The 26,914-nt window shown below is 41.3% G+C and overlaps 1 protein-coding gene across 1 annotated transcript; it reads right to left on the bottom strand.

Annotated features, from left to right (window-relative positions):
* Positions 1-10,015: 10,015 nt before the first annotated feature.
* On the bottom strand, positions 10,016-26,329 carry LOC138965029 (eukaryotic translation initiation factor 4E type 3-like). The gene is made up of 7 exons (XM_070337151.1): positions 26,164-26,329; positions 24,900-24,972; positions 24,296-24,390; positions 23,755-23,815; positions 22,451-22,517; positions 20,840-20,995; positions 10,016-17,479 (listed from the first exon to the last, which is right to left on the bottom strand). The coding sequence occupies exons 1-7, from the start codon at positions 26,319-26,321 to the stop codon at positions 17,421-17,423; spliced, it is 669 nt and encodes a 222-aa protein (XP_070193252.1). The 5' UTR covers positions 26,322-26,329; the 3' UTR covers positions 10,016-17,420.
* Between the last annotated feature and the right edge of the window lie 585 nt (positions 26,330-26,914).

Genomic DNA, 26,914 nt, shown 5'->3' on the forward strand with positions numbered 1-26,914 from the left:
TACGGGCTGCTCGAGCTGAGCTTTGTCTACTCAGACAACTACAAGCTGTGCTGCGAGGAAACCTTACCGGAAGGATTCAACCCGGACAACTGCCACTCTCCTTCTGATGAAATCACGTCCTGCGCCAACCTGCTGCGTTCTGACGTCTATCGTGTGACGTTGGCCGTCTTCGCAGTGCTGTCTCTGCTGGGCAACCTGACCAGCTTTATCTATCGTCTGCGCTACGAGCAGGCGGCGCGAAAACAGAGCTACGGCGCCTTTGTGATCCACCTGGCAGTGTCGGACTTTCTAATGGGCGTGTACCTCGCGATAATTGGGCTGGCTGACCAGCACTACCGCAGCGTGTACCTGTGGCAAGACCTCACCTGGAAGTCCAGCACGCTTTGCAGTCTGGCCGGCTTCCTGTCTCTCCTGTCTAACGAGGTGAGCGATCTAAGCATGGTCAAGTCGAGGGGCGAAATGGTCCAGTGGTTGACGGGCGCAGTGGTGTGGTGGTAAGACGTCGGTCTCCTAATCGGGAGGTCGCGAGTTCGATCGTCACGGTCGCTGCCGCCTGGTGGGTTAAGCGTGGTGATTTTTCCGATTTCCCAGGTCAACCTATGTGCAGACCTGCTAGTGAATTAACCTCCTTCGTGTGTACACGCAAGCACAAGACCAAGTGGGCACGGAAAAGATCCTGTAATCCATGTCGGAGTTCGGTGGGTTATGGAAACACGAAAATACCCAGCATGCCTACTCAACGAAAGCGGAGTGAGCTGACTATGCTCTCAGAGTATATAGTGTGGGGAACCCAAATGAGCAAACGAGCTCACACGTAACCAGAAAAATTCTGGAACGCTGAAGAAGAAGAAGGTCCAGTGGTTAACACGTCGGCATTCCGTGTGGAAGGTTCGTGGTTCGATTCATAGCCGTGGTGGGTTATAAGGGTGGAGTTTATACTCCGATCTCCCAGGGCAAAATATGTGCAGACCTGCTAGGGCTTTACTCCCCTTCCGTGTGGAAGGTTCGTGGTTCGAATCGTAGCCGTGGTGGGTTAAGGGTGGAGTTTATACTCCGATCTCCCAGGGAAAAATATGTGCAGACCTGCTAGGGCTTTACTCCCCTTCTGTGTGGAAGGTTCGTGGTTCGAATCGTAGCCGTGGTGGGTTAAGGGTGGAGTTTATACTCCGATCTCCCAGGGCAAAATATGTACAGACCTGCTAGGGCTTTACTCCCCTTCCGTGTGGAAGGTTCGTGGTTCGAATCGTAGCCGTGGTGGGTTAAGGGTGGAGTTTATACTCCGATCTCCCAGGGCAAAATATGTGCGGACCTGCTAGGGCTTTACTCCCCTTCCGTGTGGAAGGTTCGTGGTTCGAATCGTAGCCGTGGTGGGTTCAGGGTGGAGTTTATACTCATTCCATCTGCAATTCACATCTTCAATTCTCAGGTGGGGCGGTAGATGCTGGTGTTGTCGCTCTGATGCACGGGGTCAATGTTCTGTATTGTTTCAGTATTGTTGATTTTGTTTTGCATGATTATATACTCTTATTCTACTCTCTTAGACAATATGTGATAACCGGCAAGGTGCTGACTTTCGTTTGTGCATTGTTGATGGTGAATGCATGTTAACTTATTTTTAATATACTTTCTTATGTGATAACCAATGTGCTGTATTTTCTCAGTTTTGCTGATGTTATACGCTTGGTACATATATTTACTCATTTTCCTTAAATAACATGTGATAACATTACTTCATAGCTAAGCACATGATTTTACCTATGGCACAACACAAATCTCTAGCCTCCCTCTCTGAGATGCGTTTGAAGACAGACTGTTAAAAGAGAATAAATGTATGTACATAATTATGATAGAATATTGATGTATGAATTGAAGAAATGTATAAGAACACAAGAATGTATGAATGACAAAGAACAAATGTTTATTTTTGAATGTTTTATGTATGTTTTATTACGGACACAAAAGCTCAGCAATGCAATTTCTCTTTTAGAGATTAATAAAGTTATTGTATTGTATTGTATTGTATTGTATCTCCCAGGGCAAAATATGTGCAGACCTGCTAGGGCTTTACTCCCCTTCCGTGTGGAAGGTTCGTGGTTCGATTCATAGCCGTGGTGGGTTCAGGGTGGAGTTTATACTCCGATCTCCCAGGGCAAAATATGTGCAGACCTGCTAGGGCTTTACTCCCCTTCCGTGTGGAAGGTTCGTGGTTCGAATCGTAGCCGTGGTGGGTTAAGGGTGGAGTTTATACTCCGATCTCCCAGGGCAAAATATGTGCGGACCTGCTAGGGCTTTACTACCCTTCCGTGTGGAAGGTTCGTGGTTCGAATCGTAGCTGTGGTGGGTTAAGGGTGGAGTTTATATTCCGATCTCCCAGGGCAAAATATGTGCAGACCTGCTAGTACTTTACTCCCTTTCCGTGTGGAAGGTTCGTGGTTCGAATCGTAGCCGTGGTGGGTTAAGGGTGGAGTTTATACTCCGATCTCCCAGGGCAAAATGTGTGCAGACCTGCTAGGGCTTTACTCCCCTTCCGTGTGGAAGGTTCGTGGTTCGAATCGTAGCCGTGGTGGGTTAAAAACGGTTACCTACCTAAAAACCCGCTTGTGCAAAACCGCGAGTGTACGTGGGAGTTGCAGCCTATGAATGCAGAAGATGAAGAAATTTATCATTGATTCGTCCAGGCTTGACACACGCCCAAAAAGCTACAGCCTTGTGCGCAGTGGGATATATTTTGCTGAACTACATGTTTTCATTTTGTCGGTCAAGGTGTCGGCCTTCCTCATCTGTCTCATCACCCTGGACCGCTTCCTGGTGATACGCTTCCCGTTCAGTCACGTGCGTTTCTCCAGCGTCACGGCTCACGTGACCTGCGGCCTGGCTTGGCTGGTGGGCGCGGTTCTCGCCCTTGTTCCTCTCCTGCCTGTGACGTCACACTGGCGCTTCTACAGCCAGAGCGACATCTGCCTGCCTTTGCCTGTGACCCGGAGGTCCTTCCCAGGTGAGCTTTACGTTTTCTAAGAACTATTCCTTCTTTAAAGGGTGTGTGTCGTTAGGTGTCGGCTATTGGTGAAACGCCGAAACTAATTTCAAATCGCTGAAACCTTTGCCGTCATTTTTGCAGTATTGCCACAGCAAAGTGTTCAGTGATACATCAGCTTCTCATCAGAATTGCCACAGCAAAATGCTCAATGATTCATCCGTATCTCGGCAGAATTGCCACAGTAAAGTACTCTATGATACATCACTCAGTATCTCGGCAGAATTGCCACAGCAAAGTGTTCAATGGTACATCAGTATCTCGGCAGAATTACCACATCAAAGCGTTCAAAAATACATCGGTATCTCGAAAGAATTGTCACAGCAAAGTGTTCAAAAATACATCAGTATCTCGGCAGAATTGCCACAGCAAAGCGTTCAAAAATACATCATTATATCGGCAGAATTACCACAGCAAAGTGTTCAATGGTACATCAGTATCACGGCAGAATTTCCACAGCAAAGCGTTCAAAAATACATCATTATATCGGCAGAATTTCCACAGCAAAGTGTTCAAAAATACATTGGTATCTCGGCAGAATTACCACAGCAAAGCGTTCAAAAATACATCTGTATCTCAAAAGAATTGCCACAGCAAAGTGTTCAATGATACATCAGTATCTCGAAAGAACTGATACAAGAAAGTGCTCAATGATACATCGGTATCTCGGCAGAATTGCCACAGCAAAGTGCTCAACGATACATCAGTATCATAACTATGGTCCGAACATTGGCCAAATCTTCGTCATGATTCTCGTCAACATTTTCCTCTTCTTTGTTGTTGTTAAGCTGTTGTTTTCAGGCCACCGCTACTCGTTTTCCTTGAAGAGTCTCGTCACCTTTTTCCTTATTTTTCCCTCTACTGTATTTTCAGGTCACAGCTACTCGTTCTCCGTGATGATCGTCGTCAACTTTGTCCTCTTCCTGCTCATCGCCGTGGGCCAGGGGTTCATCTACTGGTCCGTCACCGCTAGCCGCATGCCCACCACCAACAGCACAACCACCTCCTCCTCTTTCAAGGACCGGACGGTGGCCCGACGACTCATCACCATCGCCCTGTCCGACTTCCTCTGCTGGTTCCCCATCGGTCTCCTGGGCCTGCTGGCCAGCAGAGGAGTAGCCATCCCTGGCGGGGCCAACGTGGGTGTGGCCATCTTTGTACTGCCGCTCAACTCGGCCATCAACCCTTTCCTCTACACGCTCAACATCCTCCTGGAACGCCGGCAGCAGGCCACCCAGGACCGCCTGCTGGAGCAGATTAGGGGACAGGTGACACCGTAGATACCGTAGTAGTAGGCAAATTACTCGCTCTCTCCTTCGCCGTTGGGAAAATGCGTCACAAACTGCGGTGGCGAAATTGAGGGAAAAAAAGAATACGTACGCCTTATGCAGTACTTGAATTGGCAATTTGAGCGAAGAAGCACAAAACGCCTAATTTGAAGAGGCACAATTAATTGAGCGGAGGGGCAAAAAACGCCTTATGCTTGAATTACTCGGCGAAATCAAGTGGAAGAGCAGAAAACGTCTTATACAGTACTTGAATTGGCAATTTGAGTGAAGAAGCAGAACAGGCCTTATTTGAAGTGGCAACATTGAACGATAGCTTAGGATAGAAAGAAATGTGCAGACTCTGAGCATACACCTGACGGCGAAATGCAGTTATATCGGACAAAACGCATTCGATTGCAAGACTGGTTTTGTAAGCCTGCTAGAATCCCAAATGTGTCCTTGATTTGAACGCGCAAGACAGAAAAAAGAGGAGAAAAGAGCGAGAATAAAGAGAGAGAGAGAGAGAGAGAGAGAGTGACAAACAGAGCCAGGCAGATGGATAGACAGACAGTAAGATTTGTTTGCCTGTCGGTTCATATGTTTCTTGCTCTACTTGTCATGTTTACACCACAACACCGTGTCATTAGAATATGGTTCGTACAGCCCTCATTTTATGCACTTGGTCAAACAAAATCGTTACATGTACTGCAGGCTGTGTAGGTAGCCTACTTTCATAGTATTGCAAGAATAAGGTACATGTAGTAGATTGATTAGGCTATGTGCACACTATTTACAAAGGCACATTTAATAGGAGAAAAAGTAAAAGTATAAATTCAGCATAGCAGAGTTTAGAGTTCGGCACTTTTGTAATTATAGATAATACATTTCCAACTGATGTTCTTATGCATGCAAATGTTCATCTGCATGCTTCACGAGAGCTTCGACGTTGTTTGACATTGCCATTTATTGTTCCACATGCGACTGACATATGCTTCAGTTAGAATAAACAGTGTGCCATAGCAACTAATACATTAGGGTTGCGAAGCAGAGCGCCATCAGGAAGATTATACATGTATTTCCATAAAAATGGCCGTCTTACAGCACTGTCAGTTCAGAGTCCGTCACATTAACCCGCGTTGGTCGAAAACAGGCAATTCTGAGGCAACCATGGTGTTTTTCTGCTCCGCTGCTCAATTTCGCCGCCACAGTTTGTGACGTTGTTTGCCCACAAAGTCAGTCCCAGTGACCATATTGGGAAATATTAAGCCAGAAACTGAAATTTCGATTCGTCCACCTAACCAGACACAGGGCTGACTTCGCTTTGGCCGGTCAAATTCCAGTGTTGCGAGAGGCATCCGCGGTGGGCTTTGTAAAACCGTACGGTATCACCCAAACCCAGGGCCGAGACACTACGTTACAAATTGCGGCGGTGAAACTGTGAGGATATAATCAAAATCATGTAATTTCTGTCTTTTATACTTAATTTGACTAGTTTGGCGCAACAGGGTGATCGGTTTCTTTGGGAGCAATAGCTCATACTTGTAAAGAAACATCGATTGGGAAAATGGCTAAGGCGATCATTGATTTTATCATATGGTATCGTACCGAATGGTAAAATGTTGCATTCTAATTTATATTACAGATGGCGAGCGAGATGCAGGAGGCAGAGGTCAAGGCCAGAGCGGTGACCAGTGAAGGGGAAGCCAAAGAGCTGGTGAGGTCCTGGCTCAGTGCTGGTCTCACCACAGAGGGCAAGCTTGCTGCGCTTCTCAAAGAAGCTCAACTACGGCATGGTCAAAGTGAAATAGAAGCTGACACACGAGAAGGTGGTGAAACACGCCATGGTGAAAGTAAGAGAGAAGATGAAAAACGCCATGGTGAAAGTAAGAGATAAGATGAAACACGCCATGGTTAAAGTAAGAGATAAGATGAAACACGCCATGGTGAAAGTAAGAGATAAGATGAAACACGCCATGGTGAAAGTAAGAGATAAGATGAAACACGCCATGATGAAAGTAAGACTAAGAGACAAGATGAAATACGCCATGATGAAAGTAAGAGATAAGATGAAACACGCCATGATGAAAGTGAGAGATAAGATGACATACGCCATGATGAAAGTAAGAGAGAAGCTGAAACACACCATGATGAAAGTAAGAGAGAAGCTGAAACACGCCATGATGAAAGTAAGAGATAAGATGACACACGCCATGATGAAAGTAAGAGAGAAGCCATAGACCTATCTAATTATAGGTCCCTGGAGAAGCTGAAACACGCCATGATGAAAGTAAGAGAGAAGATGAAACACACCAAGGTGAAAGAAGGAGAGAAGAGGAAACAGGCCATGGTGAAAGTAAGAGAGAAGATGAAACACGCCAAGGTGAAAGTAAGAGTGAAACCCGAAACATGCCATGATGAAAGTAAGAAAGAAACCCGAATTCGCAAAACACGCCATGATGAAAAAAAGGAGAGAAGCTGAAACACACAATGGTGAAAGAATAGAGAAGGCGAAACACTCTAGTCAAAACTTGACTAAATGTAAAAAGTAGTTAAAACACGAGAAGCGGGAAGTAAGTAGTATTGCTCAAACAAGAACCCCGGTCTGACTTTAGGTGTTTGTTATTGGGGACATTTTAGGGAATAAAAAAACATCGTCTCTTTTTCGTGTCGAAGAATCGTGAATGAAAGTCTTCAGCTACAATGACACGAGGGTTTGTGCAATACTTTCAGATCAACTACGGACTTCTCAGAACCTTAAAATCATTGTCAAAGTACTTTCATTGTATTGGCTTTTTTTCTATCCTTCAATAAAATCCACGTGTTCACTATCTGTCTGTCTGACAGTGCAACTCTAAATGTGTGTGTGTGTAGAAGAGAGAGAGAGAGAGAGAGAAAACAAGTCGCGTAAGGCGAAAATACAACATTTAGTCAAGTAGCTGTCGAACTCACAGAATGAAACTGAACGCAATGCAACGCAGCAAGACCGTATACTCGTAGCATCGTCAGTCCACCGCGCACGGCAAAGGCAGTGAAATTGACAAGAAGAGCGGGGTAGTACTTGCGCTGAGAAGGATAGCACGCTTTTCTGTACCACTCTTCGTTTTAACTTTCTGAGCGTGTTTTTAATCCAAACATATCATATCTATATGTTTTTGGAATCAGGAACCGACAAGGAATAAGATGAAAGTGTTTTTAAATTGATTTGGACAATTTAATTTTGATAATAATTTTTATATTTTTAATTTTCAGAGCTTGTTTTTAATCCAAATATAACATATGTATATGCTTTTAATATCAGAAAATGATGGGGAATAAGATGAACGTAAATTTGGATCGTTTTATAAAAAATTTTTTTTTTACAATTTTCAGATTTTTAATGACCAAAGTCATTAATTAATTTTTAAGCCACCAAGCTGAAATGCAATACCGAAGTCCGGGCTTCGTCGAAGATTACTTGACCAAAATTTCAACCAATTTGGTTGAAAAATGAGAGCGTGACAGTGCCGCCTCAACTTTCACGAAAAGCCGGATATGACGTCATAAAAGACATTTATCGAAAAAATGAAAAAAAGTCTGGGGATTTCATACCCAGGAACTCTCATGTCAAATTTCATAAAGATCGGTCCAGTAGTTTAGTCTGAATCGCTCTACACACACACACAGACACACATACACCACGACCCTCGTCTCGATTCCCCCCTCTACGTTAAAACATTTAGTCAAAACTTGACTAAATGTAAAAAGCGAGAGAGGGGGAGATTGTGCAAGGGTGTGGACCAAGGAAGCATAAAAAGAAAGGTGTGTGTGTGTGTGTGTGTGTGTGTGTGTGTGTGTGTGAGCGAGAGAGGGGAGATTATGCAAGGGTGTGGACCAAGGAAGCATAAAAAGAAAGGTGTGTGTGTGTGTGTGAGCGAGAGAGGGGGGAGATTGTGCAAGGGTGTGGACCAAGGAAGCATAAAAAAGTGTGTGTGTGTGTAAGCGAGAGAGGGGGAGATTATGCAAGGGTGTGGACCAAGGAAGCATAAACAGAAAGGTGTGTGTGTGTGTGTGCGAGAGAGGGGGAGATTATGCAAGGGTGTGGACCAAGGAAGCATAAAAAGAAAGGTGTGTGTGTGTGTGAGCGAGAGAGGGGGAGATTATGCAAGGGTGTGGACCAAGGAAGCATAAACAGAAAGGTGTGTGTGTGTGAGCGAGAGAGGGGGAGATTATGCAAGGGTGTGGACCAAGGAAGCATAAAAAGAAAGGTGTATGTGTGAGCGAGAGAGGGGGAGATTATGCAAGGGTGTGGACCAAGGAAGCATAAAAAGAAAGGTGTGTGAGCGAGAGAGCGAGAGATTGTGCAAGGGTGTGGACCAAGGAAGCATAAAAAGAAAGGAGTGTGTGTGTGTGTGAGCGAGAGAGGGGGATATTATGCAAGGGTGTGGACCAAGGAAGCATAAAAAGAAAGGTGTGTGTGTGTGAGCGAGAGAGGGGGGAGATTGTGCAAGGGTGTGGACCAAGGAAGCATAAAAAGAAAGGTGTGTGTGTGTGTGAGCGAGAGAGGGGGAGATTATGCATGGGTGTGGACCAAGGAAGCATAAACAGAAAGGTGTGTGTGTGTGAGCGAGAGAGGAGGAGATTATGCAAGGGTGTGGACCAAGGAAGCATAAAAAAAAGGTATGTGTGTGTGTGTGTGTGAGCGAGAGAGGGGGAGATTATGCAAGGGTGTGGACCAAGGAAGCATAAAAAAGGTGTGTGAGCGAGAGAGGGGGAGATTGTGCAAGGGTGTGGACCATGGAAGCATAAAAAGAAAGTGTGTGTGTGTGAGCGAGAGAAGGGGAGATTATGCAAGGGTGTGGACCAAGGAAGCATAAAAAGAAAGGTGTGTGTGTGTGTGGGAGCGAGAGGGGGAGATTATGCAAGGGTGTGGACCAAGGAAACATAAAAAGAAAGGTGTGTGTGTGTGAGCGAGAGAGGGGGAGATTATGCAAGGGTGTGGACCAAGGAAGCATAAAAAGAAGGGTATGAAAAGGGGAGAGTTCTTAAATCGGGCTATCTTATAAGGGGGGGGGGGGGGGGGGAGGTCCATAGTAATCAAATCTGTCACCTGCACTTTTGGCATAATGACCGAGGTCACGGCAGTGACTGTGACACGCGCAAGGGACATGTATACTCGGTGTCTCCACATATAAAGTTGAACCAAGTCCGTTCCGACCGACTGTATTTGAATCTGTGACCCGAGCATCACAACTTACGAGTCTAGTCGGTACCAGACCAGACTCATCCCCACATAAATACATACTTTTCCCCGGAAGCTTATAGTTCAACCCAATAACTCGCCAGTACCATGCCACTTGACACAGCAAAGTACTCAGTGGTACATCAGTATTTGAACGATTGGCCTGGGTCAGCTCTGATATTCTTATTCTTCTTTCTTACTGGATTTTATTGTTAGTGTGTGTGTGTGTGTGTGTGTGTGTGTGTGTGTGTGTGTGTGTGTGTGTGTGTGTGTGTGTTTCTTGGGAGAGAGAGAGTATAAAGTTAATTCCTTGGCTATGCTTTCCTTATTGTAAAGAGGGTGTTTTTTTCCTCTCCCCTGTGTTTTTGAAGCCACGGGGAAGGGCAGAGAGTGTGGTTGAGAGCAATTAAACTTGCTACTTTGTAGAATAGACTTTAACCACAGTACAAAGTTACACTCGCACACATTTACACTTACATCAGGACATGCAATTGAGATGCTCTTGTGACATTTATTCAATGAGCAAAAGCATTCAATGTACACTGATAAGCAATACTGTTTATTCTGATAAAGCTTCAACAAATCTCTAGTTTTGTTTGATGACCAGTATGGATTTCATGCATCAGAAACGTTTCCTTTATGTACAAACACTCTTAACATTTCCTTCATTTAAAAAACTTTCTATTGACTATATTCCTTGTACAAAGCAAGGTGGTAATGGAAGAATATACACACTTTAATACAAACACAATGGTCATGCTAATTCTGGCAAATACAAATGAAAAACGATGCATCGTCCAAAGGGCACATGTAATGTATGCAAACTTCTGCATGCTCATTTTTAGAGCCGAAATATCACAGGATATGATGGTGACTTCTGCAATAGAGGCTTTTATTTTGTTCCTGAATGCTGCCGAAAGGAAAACTTATGGAAGTACATCAACAAACGAGGCAAAATGTTTATGCGTTAAAACCAGTCTTGATCTGAGGACTATTCTTTCTTTCTTTCTTTATTTGGTGTTTAACGTCGTTTTCAACCACGAAGGTTATATCGCGACGGGGAAAGGGGGGAGATAGGATAGAGCCACTTGTCAATTGTTTCTTGTTCACAAAAGCACTAATCAAAAATTTGCTCCAGGGGCTTGCAACGTAGTACAATATATTACCTTACTATACTGGGAGAATGCAAGTTTCCAGTACAAAGGACTTAACATTTCTTACATACTGCTTGACTAAAATCTTTACAAAAATTGACTATATTCTATACAAGAAACACTTAACAAGGGTAAAAGGAGAAACAGAATCCGTTAGTTGCCTCTTACGACATGCTGGGGAGCATCGGGTAAATTCTTCCCCCTAACCCGCGGGGGGAATCTGAGGACTATGTCTGGTCAGGAATAAAAAGCTGGTTCTTGTCTATGACATGTCAACAGTGCATCTACGTGTTAGGTAGAGTGCTTTGAAGAATGAGGTACATATGAACTTGCAACAATCATTCTTATTTTAGGTTGAAAGTTGCTTGACCATTTCAATGCTTATTATTCTCTCAGGAGCCAGGTAGCTCAGTTGGTAGAGCACTGGACTTGTGATCGGAAGGTCGCAGGTTCGAATTCGGGCCGGGACGGACACGGGTCAACTTTATGTGCAGACTCAGTGACGGAAGCCATGTCCCACCCCCGTGTCATCACAATGGCACGTAAAAGACCTTGGTCATTCTGCCATAAGTGCAGGTGGTTGAATACACCTAGACACGTAGACACCTGGGTAGCGCGACTCCGTTGCTGCTAGCTTTCCACTGGGAGGAAGCGACCCGAATTTCCCAGCGATGGGACAATAAAGTAATGAAAATGAAAATGAAAATGAAATAAACAAAACATAGATTCTGACTTCATTTGATTTATTCCTGAACTAGTTAGAAGTTTTAGAAGATGAAGAAATGAAGCTTTGAGTTTGAGTGAACTGCCCTATTCAGGAATTGCTGAATAAAAATACTTGAATAAAAATGAAGGGATGAAGCATCAAGCTTAATTAATGCATTCAAAATATAACTTTACAGCACACCCCAACAAAAGCAAATGCCTGATGCATGTGAGGCTTCTGCACAGATCCAAGCACAAACAAATTTCAGTTGCATCTTCTACATAACCCAAGATATAAAAGATTTATTATAAAATAAATGCATCGACACACATACCTCTCATTCTTTTTGCGTCTTGGAAGTAGAAAGAGGCAAGTGAAGAAATGCAGACATAAAAAAGTCAAGATGCAATAAACGAGACAGAGTGAAAAAGAAATAGAGAGCAAGAGAGAGAGGGTGGGAAGAGGGGAACACAAAAACAGAGAGAAAAAGAGGGGAGAGAGAGAGAGAGGTAGACAAATGAACTGAACAAATGTAAGTTTCAATTCAAGCAGTAAGGTATGGGAATCTAAACACTGCCATCACTGTAGCTGTTGCCCAAAGCCATCACTAGAATCGCAAATGGGAATTTAAAAAATTTAATTCCTCATAAACATTTGTTGTGGGAAAAAACCCAGGCACTTTCATTTTTACTCTAAAGAAAAAGCATTTGCTTAATCTACCAGAAAAGCAATTGCTTAATCTACCAGAAAAAGCAATTGCCTAATCTTCCAGAAACAATCTAAAGTCATAACAGCTGCAGCATAGCCCTAAAACTATGGGTGTTTTTTTTTAAATTGACCCCGTATGCCATCACCAATAGAACTTACAAAACATCTCCCTATCTTCTGGATATCTTTATTCTAAGGCCTTCCATGAGTCCTTCACAAACAGGGTTGAAAAAAAAACGAGAAGAAAAAAAAATGACAGACTGAGGTTTGTCCAATCACACAATTCATACACACATCTTCAAAAACCTTGCTTGCTGACTATAACTATTATCCCAGTTATTGCACAGTTAAAAAAGACTTCAGCTTTGAGTAGCAAAGTTATGGCATACATTTTAAAGCAACTTTTGCACCTGCCTGAATGGTTAAGGCTGGCAAATCTATTTCAACCATTTCCGACATGAAAACCAACGTACCATGAAGCAACTGGTTGTTTTTTTTACACGCAACTGTACAGATACTTTCCTTCTCGTGTGAATTTTCTGTGAAGCGCATCAGATCCATCTTGTAATACACTACCAATATGCGTCCATTGAAACACTAAAACCAGCCAGGCTGCTTTTTGTTAATACTCGGGCAATTTTAACAAATGGATTTTTTGTCATTTCCACTGGTGGAAATACATGTGATATTCTATGTAGGTTAATTTTTGATGGGCCATTTTAAGGCTTATTATAGTCCTCAGTCTGCTGACTATCTTGCTTAACTTCTGCTGATGTTATGCCATGAACAGACTTTGGTTTTGCAACCAATATAGCTTTAATGGATCCATCTTGTGTACGTATTCTGCGAAGGAAGGTATATTTTTCTATCTGCACATTAAAACATATATAGACACAATGGTGAAAACTGAACAATTCTGTCAACTAATTGTTGATTTTTGGCCACAGCATAATTCATACAGGTTTGAATAAAGCAAGCTCTTGTGTATTCGTGTGTTGAAATACTGCTTTGGAAGGTAACGCACCGGGGAAGCGCTACATGTATATAAATGTTCCATTATTATTATATTATCATTATCAACATGGCTCTTTCAACTGAGCAATAGTACATACAGGCTCTCGATCACAATTGAAAGTGACCCACTTTCCATGCAAGTAGACGTGTAATAACAGAACACCAAATGAAAACTCGTCTCATAGTGACGTTTGGCCCTCAGAACGAAACACTTCTCGTCAAGCATGAGAGACTCAGAAGGATGATCCTGTTCCAAATGTTACTGTGCTACTGTGAAACCCCTTTTTAGACCTAAAAAATATATAAAGTAAAAAAGAACAAATAGGAGGTAGTCTTAAAATAGGGGAAAATTTACAGAGGTTATAAATTAAAGATCCATTCTTTCTTTCTTTATTTGGTGTTTAACGTCGTTTTCAACCATTCAAGGTTATATCGCGACGGGGAAAGGGGGGAGATGGGATAGGGGAAAGGGGGGAGATGGGATAGAGCCACTTGTTAATTGTTTCTTGTTCACAAAAGCACGAATCAAAAAGTTGCTCCAGGGGCTTGCAACGTAGCACAATATATGACCTTACTGGGAGAATGCAAGTTTCCAGTATAAAGGACTTAACATTTCTTACATACTGCTTGACTAAAATCTTTACAAACATTGACTATATTCTATACAAGAAACACTTAACAAGGGTAAAAGGAGAAACAGAATCTGTTAGTCGCCTCTTACGACATGCTGGGTAGCATCGGGTAAATTCTTTCTCGTCCCAACCAATATGGGACTCCCCCTAACCCGCGGGGGGTGAGGTTATAAATTAAAGATCCAAGAAAACAGGGTCTTAAAAAGGGAGGAGGTCTTACATCAACGAGGGGGGGGGGGGGGGGGGGTCTTCAAAGGCAGATATGTTCCACTGTAATGGTTCAACAGGCTGTTTACTCAGCTGAGCACACTGATCTTCTGAGACTGCAAAGCTGAACTCTGGAGCCCCTGAAGCAGTCCCCACAATTTTGATGTGCCTATATCCGTCCAGCAAAATGCACATTTTTTCACCATACATTTAAAGAATTTTTTTTGCACAAAATCACCAGAAAGACTTTCTTTCTTTCTTTCTTTATTTGGTGTTTAATGTCGTTTTCAACCGTTCAAGTTTATATCGCGACGGGGAAGGGGGGGGGGGGGGGGGGGGGGGGGATGGGATAGAGCCACTTGTTAATTGTTTCTTGTTCACAAAAGCACTAATCAAAAAATTGCTCCAGGGGCTTGCAACGTAGTACAATATATGACCTTACTGGGAGAATGCAAGTTTCCAGTACAAAGGACTTAACATTTCTTACATGCTGCTTGACTAAAATCTTTACAAACATTGACTATATACCAGAAAGACTGCTCTTAGATGTTTTTAATGCCATGGAAAAAAGAACTATTTTTTCATTGTGTCTTGGAGTAACAAACCATTGAGTAACGTCTAACTTTGGTGACAATGAATACCTTAATTATCCTTTCCAAAGTACCAGAGCCAGAAACCAAATTAATCATCGTCTGACATTTAAACCTTTTAACAGCAATGTGTGCATGGCTAATTTTCAGAACTTCCTCTTGTTTTTGCAAATTAATAACTCTTGCAGATTAAAACAATATATTTGACATGCCCTAGTGCATATATACTTAACCACACAAAACTATTACCTACTGTTCATGGGGTCTAGCACTCTAGCTTGCTTCACTTGCAGGAATTCAAGTAATGTCGCAGTTTTTCACCAAGGGCCACGCTTGCATAAATTCCATATAACAAATAAAGCACAACTCTACGTACATAACAGTATAATAAACAGTCAGCACAGCTGATGCAAAAAGTGATTGCTAATAATTATATCAAGGCTTATCAAGGATTATCACCACCACACTCAAAACCGCATTAAAATAAAATAAAATAAAATAAAACACACACACTTACGTCATACAATGATACATGTAGTTAATCATCTTGACACATCCTAAAGCACAGAACATACAGGATCATGATTTATATTCACAAACAGTATTCTCTTACAAATCACATGGTGATCATTAAATGGAAACAAAAAAAATACAACAATGTAGTAAAATCTTTTGGACACTAAAATCTTCTTGCAATTAAAGGAAAGTTACTGCATGAATCAAAGAAGAAAAGAATAAAAATTCTGCAATTTAAAAACCAACAAAGAAAAAAGAACAACAACCGGCCATTAAATTTCTAAATGGGTAGCTTCTCAAGCTCTCGTACCCAAGTACATAATCCGACTTATCACCTATACCCCAGTACTATAACTTGATAAAAACACTTTTCCAAATGTTTCTTGTCTTATCAAAGCTTTTGGTATTACGTGCATGATGTAAGTTGATCAGTCTATTTAAAATAAAAGTCATCATTTTCATTTGTAAAATTACATGTACCATGATTTACATGTATCTGAAACGTAGTCTGTGAAGTACCACCCGTTAACCTTTAATCTGGCTTGCATTAATTCCTATTCACATAAATTGTTTTATCTGTCCATCACCTATCACTTCAGATCCTTGAAACTGACCTCCCCTCAAATCAAATCAAGCAAATGAGCCGCGCCGCACAAAAAACAAAAAAAAAGCACAAACATAGAAATCAGAACTGCAAAAATTCAACACACACAAAAAAGTTGATGAATATAGGAAATACAATTCAGTTTTTGTCAAACATGGGACTTCAAGCAGATTTTGTTCATCAATATGAAGGACAAAATACATATAGCGTGCCATACTGTTATGCAGGTAATGGATTAAAAGGTCTTTCTTTCTTTATTTGGTGTTTAACGTCGTTTTCAAATTAAAAGGTCTGTCCTACACTTAAGACTGTAAATCATCAGAATAAACAGACCCCAGTATCAAAAGGGATCATAGATCATACAAAACAAATTATAAAAATCTGAAAATTAATCCCAGTCCCAGGGGCGGATCAGTTCATTTTATGGGGGGGGGTTTCCAAAAGTATATTGTGAAGATATGGGTGTGGAGGCGCGAAGCGCCGAGCCGACGGCGCAAAGCGCCTAGCTTGCTAGGGGGGTCCGGGGGCATGCCCCCCCGAAAAATTTTGAAAAAAAGGATGCACAAGAAGAGCAAACGCTCGATCGAGTCACTTTCGCAGTTCTGAATATTATATGAGGCATCAGATGGACAGGAAGAAATTGCTATTCACAACACAATGAGTCACGTTCACATAAAATTTGAGCCCGGTCACTTTTATAGTTTCCGAGAAAAGCCCAACGTTAAGTTGTGTGTTGCCGAACAGAAAAGGCTAGTTATCTCCCTTGTTTTTCTGATAACGTTCGTAAAAGGCTACAGATGTAAATACTTTGATGTAAAGAATAATCCTACAAAGTTTCAATCACATCCGATGAACTTTGTCAAAGATATAAAATGTCTAATTTTTCCTTTGACGCTGACCTGTGACCTTGAAAAAGGTCAAAGGTCAACGAAACCATCGTTAAAGTGTAGAGGTCATTGGAGGTCACGACTAAACAAAATATGAGCCCGATCGCTTTGATAGTTTCCGAGAAAAGTCCAACGTTAAGGTGGTGTCTACGGACGGCCGGCCGGACGGCCGGCCGGACAGACTAACACTGACCGATTACATAGAGTCACTTTTTCTCAAGTGACTCAAAAAAGGATGCAAAATGGTGCAATCTGGTGCATTCTGAGGATGATCATTACCAGTTTCAGGCAGCAGATTTTGTCACTGATTAATACCCCAAACAACAACAACCCCAAAAAACACAATTTTTTTTGGGGGGGGGGGCTGGGGGGTTCCGGAAACCCCAGAAACCCCCCCCTTGTCCGCCCCTGAGTGAACAATTACCGTAACATCTCTTTGATGTCGTTCACTCAGCACCACAAAAGTTCAAAATCTGACTGTCGTTGCGTTTTTTCGTCACACATACATAGCCAGCATATATCAAAAGATAACAAACATGGTCAAAATAAGAGAAAGAGAAGGCACATATCTCAGAGCAAAAGTTATTGGATAACGCACACAAGTTCCTTCAGAGGCAATGCGGATGCACACAACAAAAACAATAGCAACAGCATTCCAGTGTTGATAAGATGGCAGTCAACAAACAAGTCAAGTCTTCATCATAATTATGTACTGTGATGTGCTCCCACGGTGTCTTGAGATTGATGGAAGTCTTCTTCAGACAGGTCAACGGCGTACAGGCAAATTTGTTGTTCTCACACCACTAAAGTCTTTGTTTGTTTTGTATTTTCATATCACAATGTTGGTAACAAAAACAAGTCATACTCGGCTGAACACGTTGGTCAATGGCGACTGCCAGCTTTCTTCTTGGTGCCCTCAAATGCATCATGCATAACAAACGCTGTTGAAAAGAACAAAATTCATCAACATAAATGAAAAATGTCACTGCCACTTTATCTTTAAAATGAACAATAAAATAAATAATACACCAAAATATCTAACTATACACATAGAAATAAAATTATAATAATCAATTGGAATTAAAGATGAAGTCATCAGGTGTACAGGTTGTGTACAAATTATTGAGAATCCGTGCTTCACTTGCAGTAACTGCAAAATTCACAGCACAGTCGTCCTCCCTATTCTCAGTTTGCCAATTACCGCATGAGAAATCGGGGCTCCAAAAACTTGTCCGAAATTCAGTGACGTGTCACACCTACTGAAGTAAAGACAGCTTTGCGTAATATTTTTCAATTGGTGATCATGTTTTTTTTGTTCCAGTGGTCAAGTAGAACCAAACAATTGCAGAGAACGTAATTTTGTTCATACAATTATATTAAAACATTCTTTTAACTGGGATTTCTCGAGAAATATGCTGACATTTTAGTGTTATGATCTATTTTGGCTTATTGCGCTACAGGGAAAACGGGTTAGTTTCATACAAGATACAAGATACAAGATACAAGATATTTATTCACCAATTTTGCAAAAGGATTTCATCTTGGCACGGCACGGTAAAAATAAAATAAAAACCAACCAGACACATATGCAGACACACATCACCATGCATGCATACATACGTACATTACACTGTCATGCACACACAGACACAACTCACACACACACACACACACACACACAATTATTTACATTCTCACACATAACCAGCCACATATCTACATCACAAATTCACATCGTCGCCTTGTAAAGGTAAAAACCATATCAGTTTAAAAGGGGTGCCAGTAATATCAATACAACATTAGTGAATACTAGAACAATACCTAAAATGTATAATCCATTTAAAAGTAAGTAGTACACGTAATTATTATCATTTAGTCAGATCATCACATAAAATTATATATTCATGATCTAGACAGTTTAAAACAACAGTATTAACAGACTATCACAGATCTACTCAAGCACCTGAACCTAGAGTCGCATTGCACAAAACTACTACCATCACAGAACTACTCCAGCACCTAAAAAATAAGGACCATTGCACATATTTCCACTATCACAAGTTATGAGAACAGTAATGGAATACCTAATTTATGCTATGAGAAAGGCCGCTGTATCAGGGCTTAAGAATAACATTTTATGTTTATATTTGCCCGGGATGCTCATGTAATTAGCTTGGTACTTTTGACACCCCTACTGGAGGACGGTATTTTGAATTTGGTCATAAATACGAACTGACAGACTCAGCAGTATAGTTGGTGGTACTGCTGACAATATCACAGAAAAACCATCGAGAACTTTCTTTTAAAACCATATTAGTGCACTAGTAATGGTTCTGAAGAGTGCAGTGGACAAGCAAAAAGGCATTCTGTACATGACAACTTTCAGTAAATTTGAGGAAATAGTGGAATTTTCTTCTGCTTTGTCCTTTTAATTTCAGTTGAGATTTTTATTTTGCATACTGCCACACTTGCTTAAAATACTCAATCCACTGGCGATCAACTTAAGTTCCTGGTTTTGTCAGAACCTTTTATTTTAAAATTGCTCCATTTGAAAGTGTCATAAAACACAAGTTTGATTAAAGAAACAAAAAGTGCAATAACTGTAGTCTGGTGCGACCAAAGGGAGATAATTCACAAATCTAACATGTTTTTCAGATAGAGTAATCAATAAGCTTTACATTGATATATACTATGCCGTGACTTGTGTATGTTATGAACATATATCACTTGTTTGAAATCAAAGGCAGAATTCTCAATAATGAATTACAGCAGTCCCTCTCATGAACGGACACCCTTGGGCCATAGCAAACCTGTCCATACATTGCAGGTGGCCGGTCACGGGAGGGGTGACCACACCACCCCCTCCCCCATACACTCACACAGAGACACACAAACAACATTATTGAGTCTATGCTAACAACTTCTTGTGGCTACTAAACGATAACATCCAACTCCTAATATTTTTTAAACGTTTTGTAAAAAATGATTTGTATGATTGGTGTTTGAAAAGAAGAGATAAAATAAATCCTCAAGGCACTGAACGCACTCACCATGCACTGACATACGAAAGCAGCCACACAAACACAGCAAAGAGGCACGTGTGCAGATGCTTTGCGAGAATAAGCGTTGAAAACCAGTTTGAATAAAAACCAGCAGATAGAGCCGCATGTCATAATCATTCTTCTTGTCTGGCTTTATTGACTGCATGCCGATCTTGTGGCAGTGACTTTTCATTCTTCAGTTGGAAATACACTGTACACAACACCGCTCTCCCTCTCCTTCACTGCCTACCTTAAGCCGTGACAACTGATGCTTGGAAATTGTGTGGAAGAGTACACCTCTATTTCTATCCATTGCTCTTCCTGCTGACATGTAGTGACACCAGACACCCCACCAAGTTTAGCCAGCAACCCCTCCCCCCCCCCCCTCTTTCTCTCTCCCTCCCCCTGCAGCCATGTACTGTTTGGGGCTGTGGCCAGAGAGGTGTCAGCTAATTGAGGCCAGCTGCACTGTTCACTCAGAGCAAAACCAGTTGACTGTGTCTAACTTTTGGCAAAGCAAGACAACTGAAGGGTTCACAGATTAGGCAACCGACTCACTGGTCAAGGCTGAGGGGAAACAAGAGTATCGTGTCAATGAAAGAGGTTACACACAGACACGCAATGCTGAGAACTGTGGCTGATTTTTCACTCTCTTTCTCGGAGGGCATTTATCGACTGTGGCTTCTGTTGTTTACGTCCAACAGACAAGAATAAAGAGCATAAGCTTAGTGCAGTTTCATGTTGGCATCTTCGCACGTGAAAGCAAGAAAGTGCGTGTACTCCACTCCTGACCAAAACTACCTCCTGATGGGTACACATGCACCTAAGTTAAGAGAGACTGTCATCACGCCTTTGCAGCTGGGACCTTTGTACCAAGAGCCGGACTGCTCCGTTATCGATTTTGGTGTGGTGAAAATTTGACGATGGTCTGTCCGTACATTGCAGGTATGACCTGCTGTTGGGACCGAAAATTAGTGTCCGCGTCCACGTTTTGCAGGTGGCCGTTTAAGGGGGGGCAAATATAGAAGGAAAACACTCCGTGCGGAGCAAATGTGTCCGTACATGTCAGGTGGCTGCTCACGCCGGGGGCCGTACATTGCAGGGACTGCTGTACATGATCTGTACTTACAAATTCAAAGCAAAATCTATTTTCTGAACATGAGCGCTCACCCACACCATACAAGCATGCATGCTTGTATGCATGCACATTATACACACACACTTGCACACCATTCATATTTAGCAGGAATTAACACTTACGTTTGTAAAAGGCAGCAGAGAACTTCACTGTCGGCACAAGAGACTGGATTTTGGGCAAAACTGTAGACCCCTTTTCTAGATCAGCTCGATCATTCCAGACTTGCAGTATGTCGTCCCTGTCTCGTACACACACGCTGACCCCTGTCACCTGGTCACCTGATCAGACATATTAGGCGAAAAAAGTTAAATGTTTTTTTCCGACGACAAGGCTAAAGAAATTAGGGTCGGTAAGTCAGTACATGCAGCTTTTTTTATTTTGATTGAAGTTTGATTTTTATTTACATAGGTTCATGTGGCTTTTTATAACCCGGAAATCGTGCCAGCCGTGTCCCCTTGATGTTGAGGAACAATTAATGTCCTTGTATAGTTTGCAAAATTTAAGGGTTAAAAAAAATTCTACGGTTGGGAGGAAAAATTTATTGTACATCTGGGCATCAGAAACTTTGAATGATTTTTCTTGGCCTAAAGAAGAACAGGTGTAAGAATTTAAAAAAAAAAAAGAGTCAAATTTTAAGTAATTACAACAAAAACAAATATAGAGCCTGTCAAGACATGTACCAATATACTGGACAAGAGAAGAAACTATTCCTACTTGTGTAAATGGCCTGGCCTCAACAGGAGAAGCTATGTACACAAAGTATTTGTGGCCAAGGGAAACAACGCTATTTCCACAAGATATGACTTTTCCTTTTTGTGCAAATAGCCTCACATAATTGAAAAGGCTATTTACACAAGTATGTACGCAAATTAAAAAATTTTTGAACTTCAATGGAAAAATCATTTGTAAGCTTCCAAGCTGAAAATGAAATGCAATCCCATAAACCAGACTGGGTTAAAGAGTAGTTGTTTGACCAAAATGTCGATCAATTTGATTGAACGATGAGGTTAACACGGTACCGCCTCAACACACCCCCACCGCCACGCTTGTCTCGATTCCTGGTCTATCTCAGTATTTAAAAACATTTTGTCAAGACTTAACTAAATGTAAAAAAAAGATTGAAAGGATGGAGTCTTAAAATGGATATAAATATATATACAGATTTAAAAAGGTAAATTCTGATCAAGAAACACAAGGCTTTTTCCAAATGTCCTATACATTTTTCATGCAAGAGGACATATGTCCTATGGTTTTTGTCACAAAGTGGTCATTGTCCGATTATGCTTTCATTTGATCCGAACATTGTCAGTACTTTCCAATTTACAGTAGTTTGATTTGCTATTTTATCGATGTTTTGAGAAGCGATGTGTCTCTCCAAGCAGACGAAACTTGCGGAGACTGTATGTGCTTTTTATAGAGAAGAGCTTGCAAGGGTCGCAATTCTGATTGCTCCAAGCCGGTTGACAGTTGCCATTTGTTCTGTTACCTTTGTGACAAGAAACTAAGTCAAGTTTAATTAAATTTACGTTTTGTTGCTAACAAAAAATTTCCTATTGATTTATTTTTGTTCAAGACAAATGTCCTATCACTTTTGCATTGTCCAGGACATTTGTCCTATTTCACCTCTCATGGATGTGAGCCCCTGCTGCCTGTCATACAAATAATACCGCACCACAAACTTTCACCGAAGAAGAGACTGGATGAAAACTCCAAAACGTGCGATATAAAGATACCTTTAGCCATGTTGTCGGAGAGTTGCTCACCAATGGCTGCCAAAAGTAATTCCTTCCACACCTGAGACTGCAACACATGAATAACATCAGTTGTCAACTTGTGTATGTCCGAGTCACATTCTCCCTTACAACTACAACAGTTGAACCTGCCCTGGCGATCATCTCTTGATAACGACCACCTGCCTATTACCACCACCACCACAAAGAAACCTCAAACGAGATTCTTTCCTAAATAATTCACCTTTCCATAACAAACACCTGCCTTTATTAGGACCCCGTTTTGGTTGGTCCCTTGGGTGGTCATCATAGACAGGTTCCACTGTACTTCTAACCTTAATCATAGACCAAATAGACCGAATAGACCAAATAGACCGAATAGACCAAATAGACCAAATAGCCCAAATAGACAAAATAGCCCAAATAGCCCAAATAGCCCAAATAGCCCAAATAGACCAAATAGCCTGGACCGCCAACTCATCACGTGACCCTTCCAGGTTACCACGCTCGACTTTCAGGGGCGCTTAGCGTCCGGTTTGCAAGGCCAGCGATTCGAAGACAGTGAAAAGAAAGCACGCTCCAGTTATTTGTGACAATGGGAGGTGACAATGAACTGGATTTTCCAAAACTCCAAACTAAACTTAACAAAACTCATCGAAAAACATGTTCCATATGCACTTTAGCTGAGTTTACTTTAGCATTTTCAGAACTTATCTCGGCAACTTCGTCCATGTTTACAATCGACACCGGATATGACATCCCCCTGATTTTTGAAAGGCCATGTAAGCGTAGGTTTCTAAATGCGAGAGGCCGCTACCTCGTAATAGAGAGAAAGAGCGGAGAGAGAGCTAGTTGGCGGTCCAGGATAACTGGTCTATGCCTTAATGTAGCTCTTTCACACTTATCTCCCTTCCTCTCACCCACACTTTAACCTCTGACCTCTACTCCACAGAAAGCACTTGAAAAAATGTAAACATTAATGCTGATCACTTGTAATTTGTATACATTATGACTACCAAGACCTACTCCCATTCTCCTCATCCTCTATTTGTAGACACTGTTTCAGACATAGACAGTTGGGCAAAATGAACATGAGAACCCTAGCGACAGCCTCGCTCTCTCCACAATCATAACAATCACAAACACTCCTAATCCTATGAATGTTCTGATTTCTGCTTCCTCCCTTTAAACCTTCCACATGTGTTGTTCATGTAATATACCTTTTGTCGTTTACAATAAGCCTTAATATCTGTAAGTACCAGGCAACTATAACTCATCCAGATTCATGATTTTGAACTGTTACTCACAGTGTCTGCTTTATTGCATTTTAACCTCCAGTTGCCACCTTGAGAATTCTCTTCATCTTCCCTGAAACAAGTACATATGCGCAGATCATTGCATTGGATACAACTCTTCGCCACAACGGCAACAGTGAATAAGATTAAGAAGAAACTCCGGACGTTGTACAGTGGAAACCCCCCTTTTAAGACCTCTAAAAATCCGAGAAAATCAGGTCTCAAAAAGGAGGGTGAATTTGAAGAAGTTATGAACAGAAAGTTTGAGAAAACAGGGTCTTAAAAGGTAGGGAGTCTCAAATCGGGGGGGTCTTATATATTTAAAAGGGGGGTTCCTCGATCGATCTTTACCTGTTTTTTTCTCTCATTTACCAAGACAGTTGATTCAAAACCAAATACTGGGATGATTGTAACATGAACAAGGATACATACCAACAACTATGTCACTATGACTGAGAAAGTCTTTACGATCTTTGATTCGCTTTTGGATCAAGCAGTATTGGCAATGACAACCACAATACCATTAAGATTTTGTTGAAACACAAATTCATACCAAACTGGTCGCCGTTCATCCCTCATCAAGTGATAACTGTAACGTGCATTCAGCAGGCAAGGATCTGGAATGTTGTTGTATACACTCCAAAAGCCCTGTATAGTGAACATACAATACAAACTTGTTAGACACTTACAATTAACTAGACTGCACTATAAGGCCAAAAAAAAAAATTGTCTGTTTAGGGTAACATGACCAAAAAAAGTAGGGTCGGTAGGTAGGTAAAGTTTTGTTTTTTGTTTTTGTTTTTGTTTTTTTTGGTGTAAAATGCTATGTTGGCTGAACATTCACTTCTTATATTTGATGAATACATGTTTTCAAAACTAACGTATAAATAAAACAGAGAGAAAGGGAGAGAAAGAAACGCCAAATGTCTCTTTTTAGCATTTTTACCTCTTTTTTTTCTTTTTCTTTTTTTTTTTGAAATCAAAAAAAAGTTTTTGGGTCGGCGCCAAATCGATAGGGTCGGTCGGGTTACCCTAAACAGACAATTGTTTTTTTTTGGCCTAATGATAGTCAAACATGTTTAAAGCAACACACCCACACACATACAAAAAAAAATAATCTAGTTGTACTATGAACGTTGGACAACAGAAGATGTTACCTGAACAGTGTTGACTGTGTAAATCTTCTTTAATGTGGCTTCATATTCAGCTGCAGAAGTTCCTCGGACAGCTCTGAAAAGAAAGAACAGATACCATGATTAATAACACTGACATTTTCAGAATCAGTTTTAAAACCTCAGTGTTGTTCTCAGACCTTGGTCCTCTGTCACTGACACACTTTTGGGATCTGACATATTAATTGCTCGGACCATTGGCTGGTCAAGTAACCATCCATTAGTGTTGACCTGTATTTCACCTGACCATCAATTTACCTACTAAAGTACTATTTCATATACTGTATTACGTCACACCATTCTCTTGGTGGCACAATCTGAATCATCCTTCGTCATTCTATCACCCTGAAGAAGCCTCCCATGGGGGCGAAAATTTAGATCATCATTAATAAACATATTCCATATTCATCACAAAAACTTTTGAGGAGATTGTTTTTAAATATTTGCCTATTTTTAAATATTTGCCATATCATTATCAACAGACAAAGACACATTTGGACCTATACATTCTTTCAAGCCCATACTGACCTATTGTCCTTTGAGTCTAGAAACAGCATAAAAACCAATCTAACTATAACCTCAAGGCCACTGTGAATTTCCTGCTGACTTAGCATTTATCAGTGTGTCTATTTAAGTTCAAACACAAGACTAATTACTGTTCAGTGACAATTATGATTACTTTCCTGCTAATATGTTGAAATGCAACACCATGTAACTCTGATAACATCTGGTCTATTGGCCTTCCTTTGGCCATGACCCAACAATAGCAGGCCTAGCTTTTGGTCAGGGTTTGGGAAGTTTTTATTGGTTAACTTTTATTTACTACACCACTGAATAAAGGCGATTTTCTGAATAAGTCACAAATAAGGAAATGAAATAAAGATTATACCTTGTAAAAGAACATTATACAAAATGTTGCTGGGCAGTTGGTATATATTAGTCTAAAGGTTAATGAAAGCTTGTCAACGCGATCCTCGGTGAAGTTCCCCAAGATACTCCTAGGTTGGATGTACCCATAACAATCTGTGCTGAGAGATATTGTCACCGTTGTTCCAGCTGTTAATAAATCTACAGAACCTACACAACTCGTTGTGTCTCCTTTGCGACTGAGAGTGGCGAAAGGAAAAACACGACAGGAACAGAAACTATTCTATTTTTAAAATGCCAAAATACTCTCTCAGATTCAACTCGGAATCAAAACAAAAGCAGACGACCTCAATAGAAACAAACGTTCATCGCAGTTACTTACTTGTCTAACCAAAATGTCCACGCTGATTGTAATGGTACACCTGTTAGCTCTTGGTCTGATATTTCATCCATCGCTTTTCTTCCCAATTTTGGGCTTTCACAGCCCGAACTCTCCTCATCCTTCACCTCAATCTCACTCTCAGCGTAGGATTCCGCCATATTTGTGATGTTCTGATCACATGACCAAGCAAATGTAATGATTGGTTCACAAGAAATAGGGATGACTTATTATTTAAATCTTTGTCACAGCTTCAACATCGGCTCTTTCACGATGTATGTAGAGGTTACATGCCGAGTCTCAGTGATTATTAAAAACAATGGTCGGAGTTAGTGGATCATGAAAAATGCGAGCTTCATTTGTTTGTCAATAACGGACTTACATTTACTGACTGAAAAACTGAAAAAGCAGAAGCTATAGTGTTTGCGGCTGTTGACATGTCAGAAGCCTCAGATCTCTTGCATCATGTGCTATTGGTTTTTGACGTGTTTTTATATTTAGTCAAGTTTTGACTAAATATTTTAACATCGAGGGGGAATCGAAACGAGGGTCGTGGTGTATGTGTGTCTGTGCGTGTGTGTGTGTGTGTGTGTGTAGAGCGATTCAGACTAAACTACTGGACCGATCTTTATGAAATTTGACATGAGAGTTCCTGGGTATGAAATCCCCGAACGTTTTTTTCATTTTTTTGATAAATGTCTTTGATGACGTCATATCCGGCTTTTCGTGAAAGTTGAGGCGGCACTGTCACGCC

This window comes from Littorina saxatilis, linkage group LG4 (assembly GCF_037325665.1).
Source record: "Littorina saxatilis isolate snail1 linkage group LG4, US_GU_Lsax_2.0, whole genome shotgun sequence".
NCBI lineage: Eukaryota > Metazoa > Mollusca > Gastropoda > Littorinimorpha > Littorinidae > Littorina > Littorina saxatilis.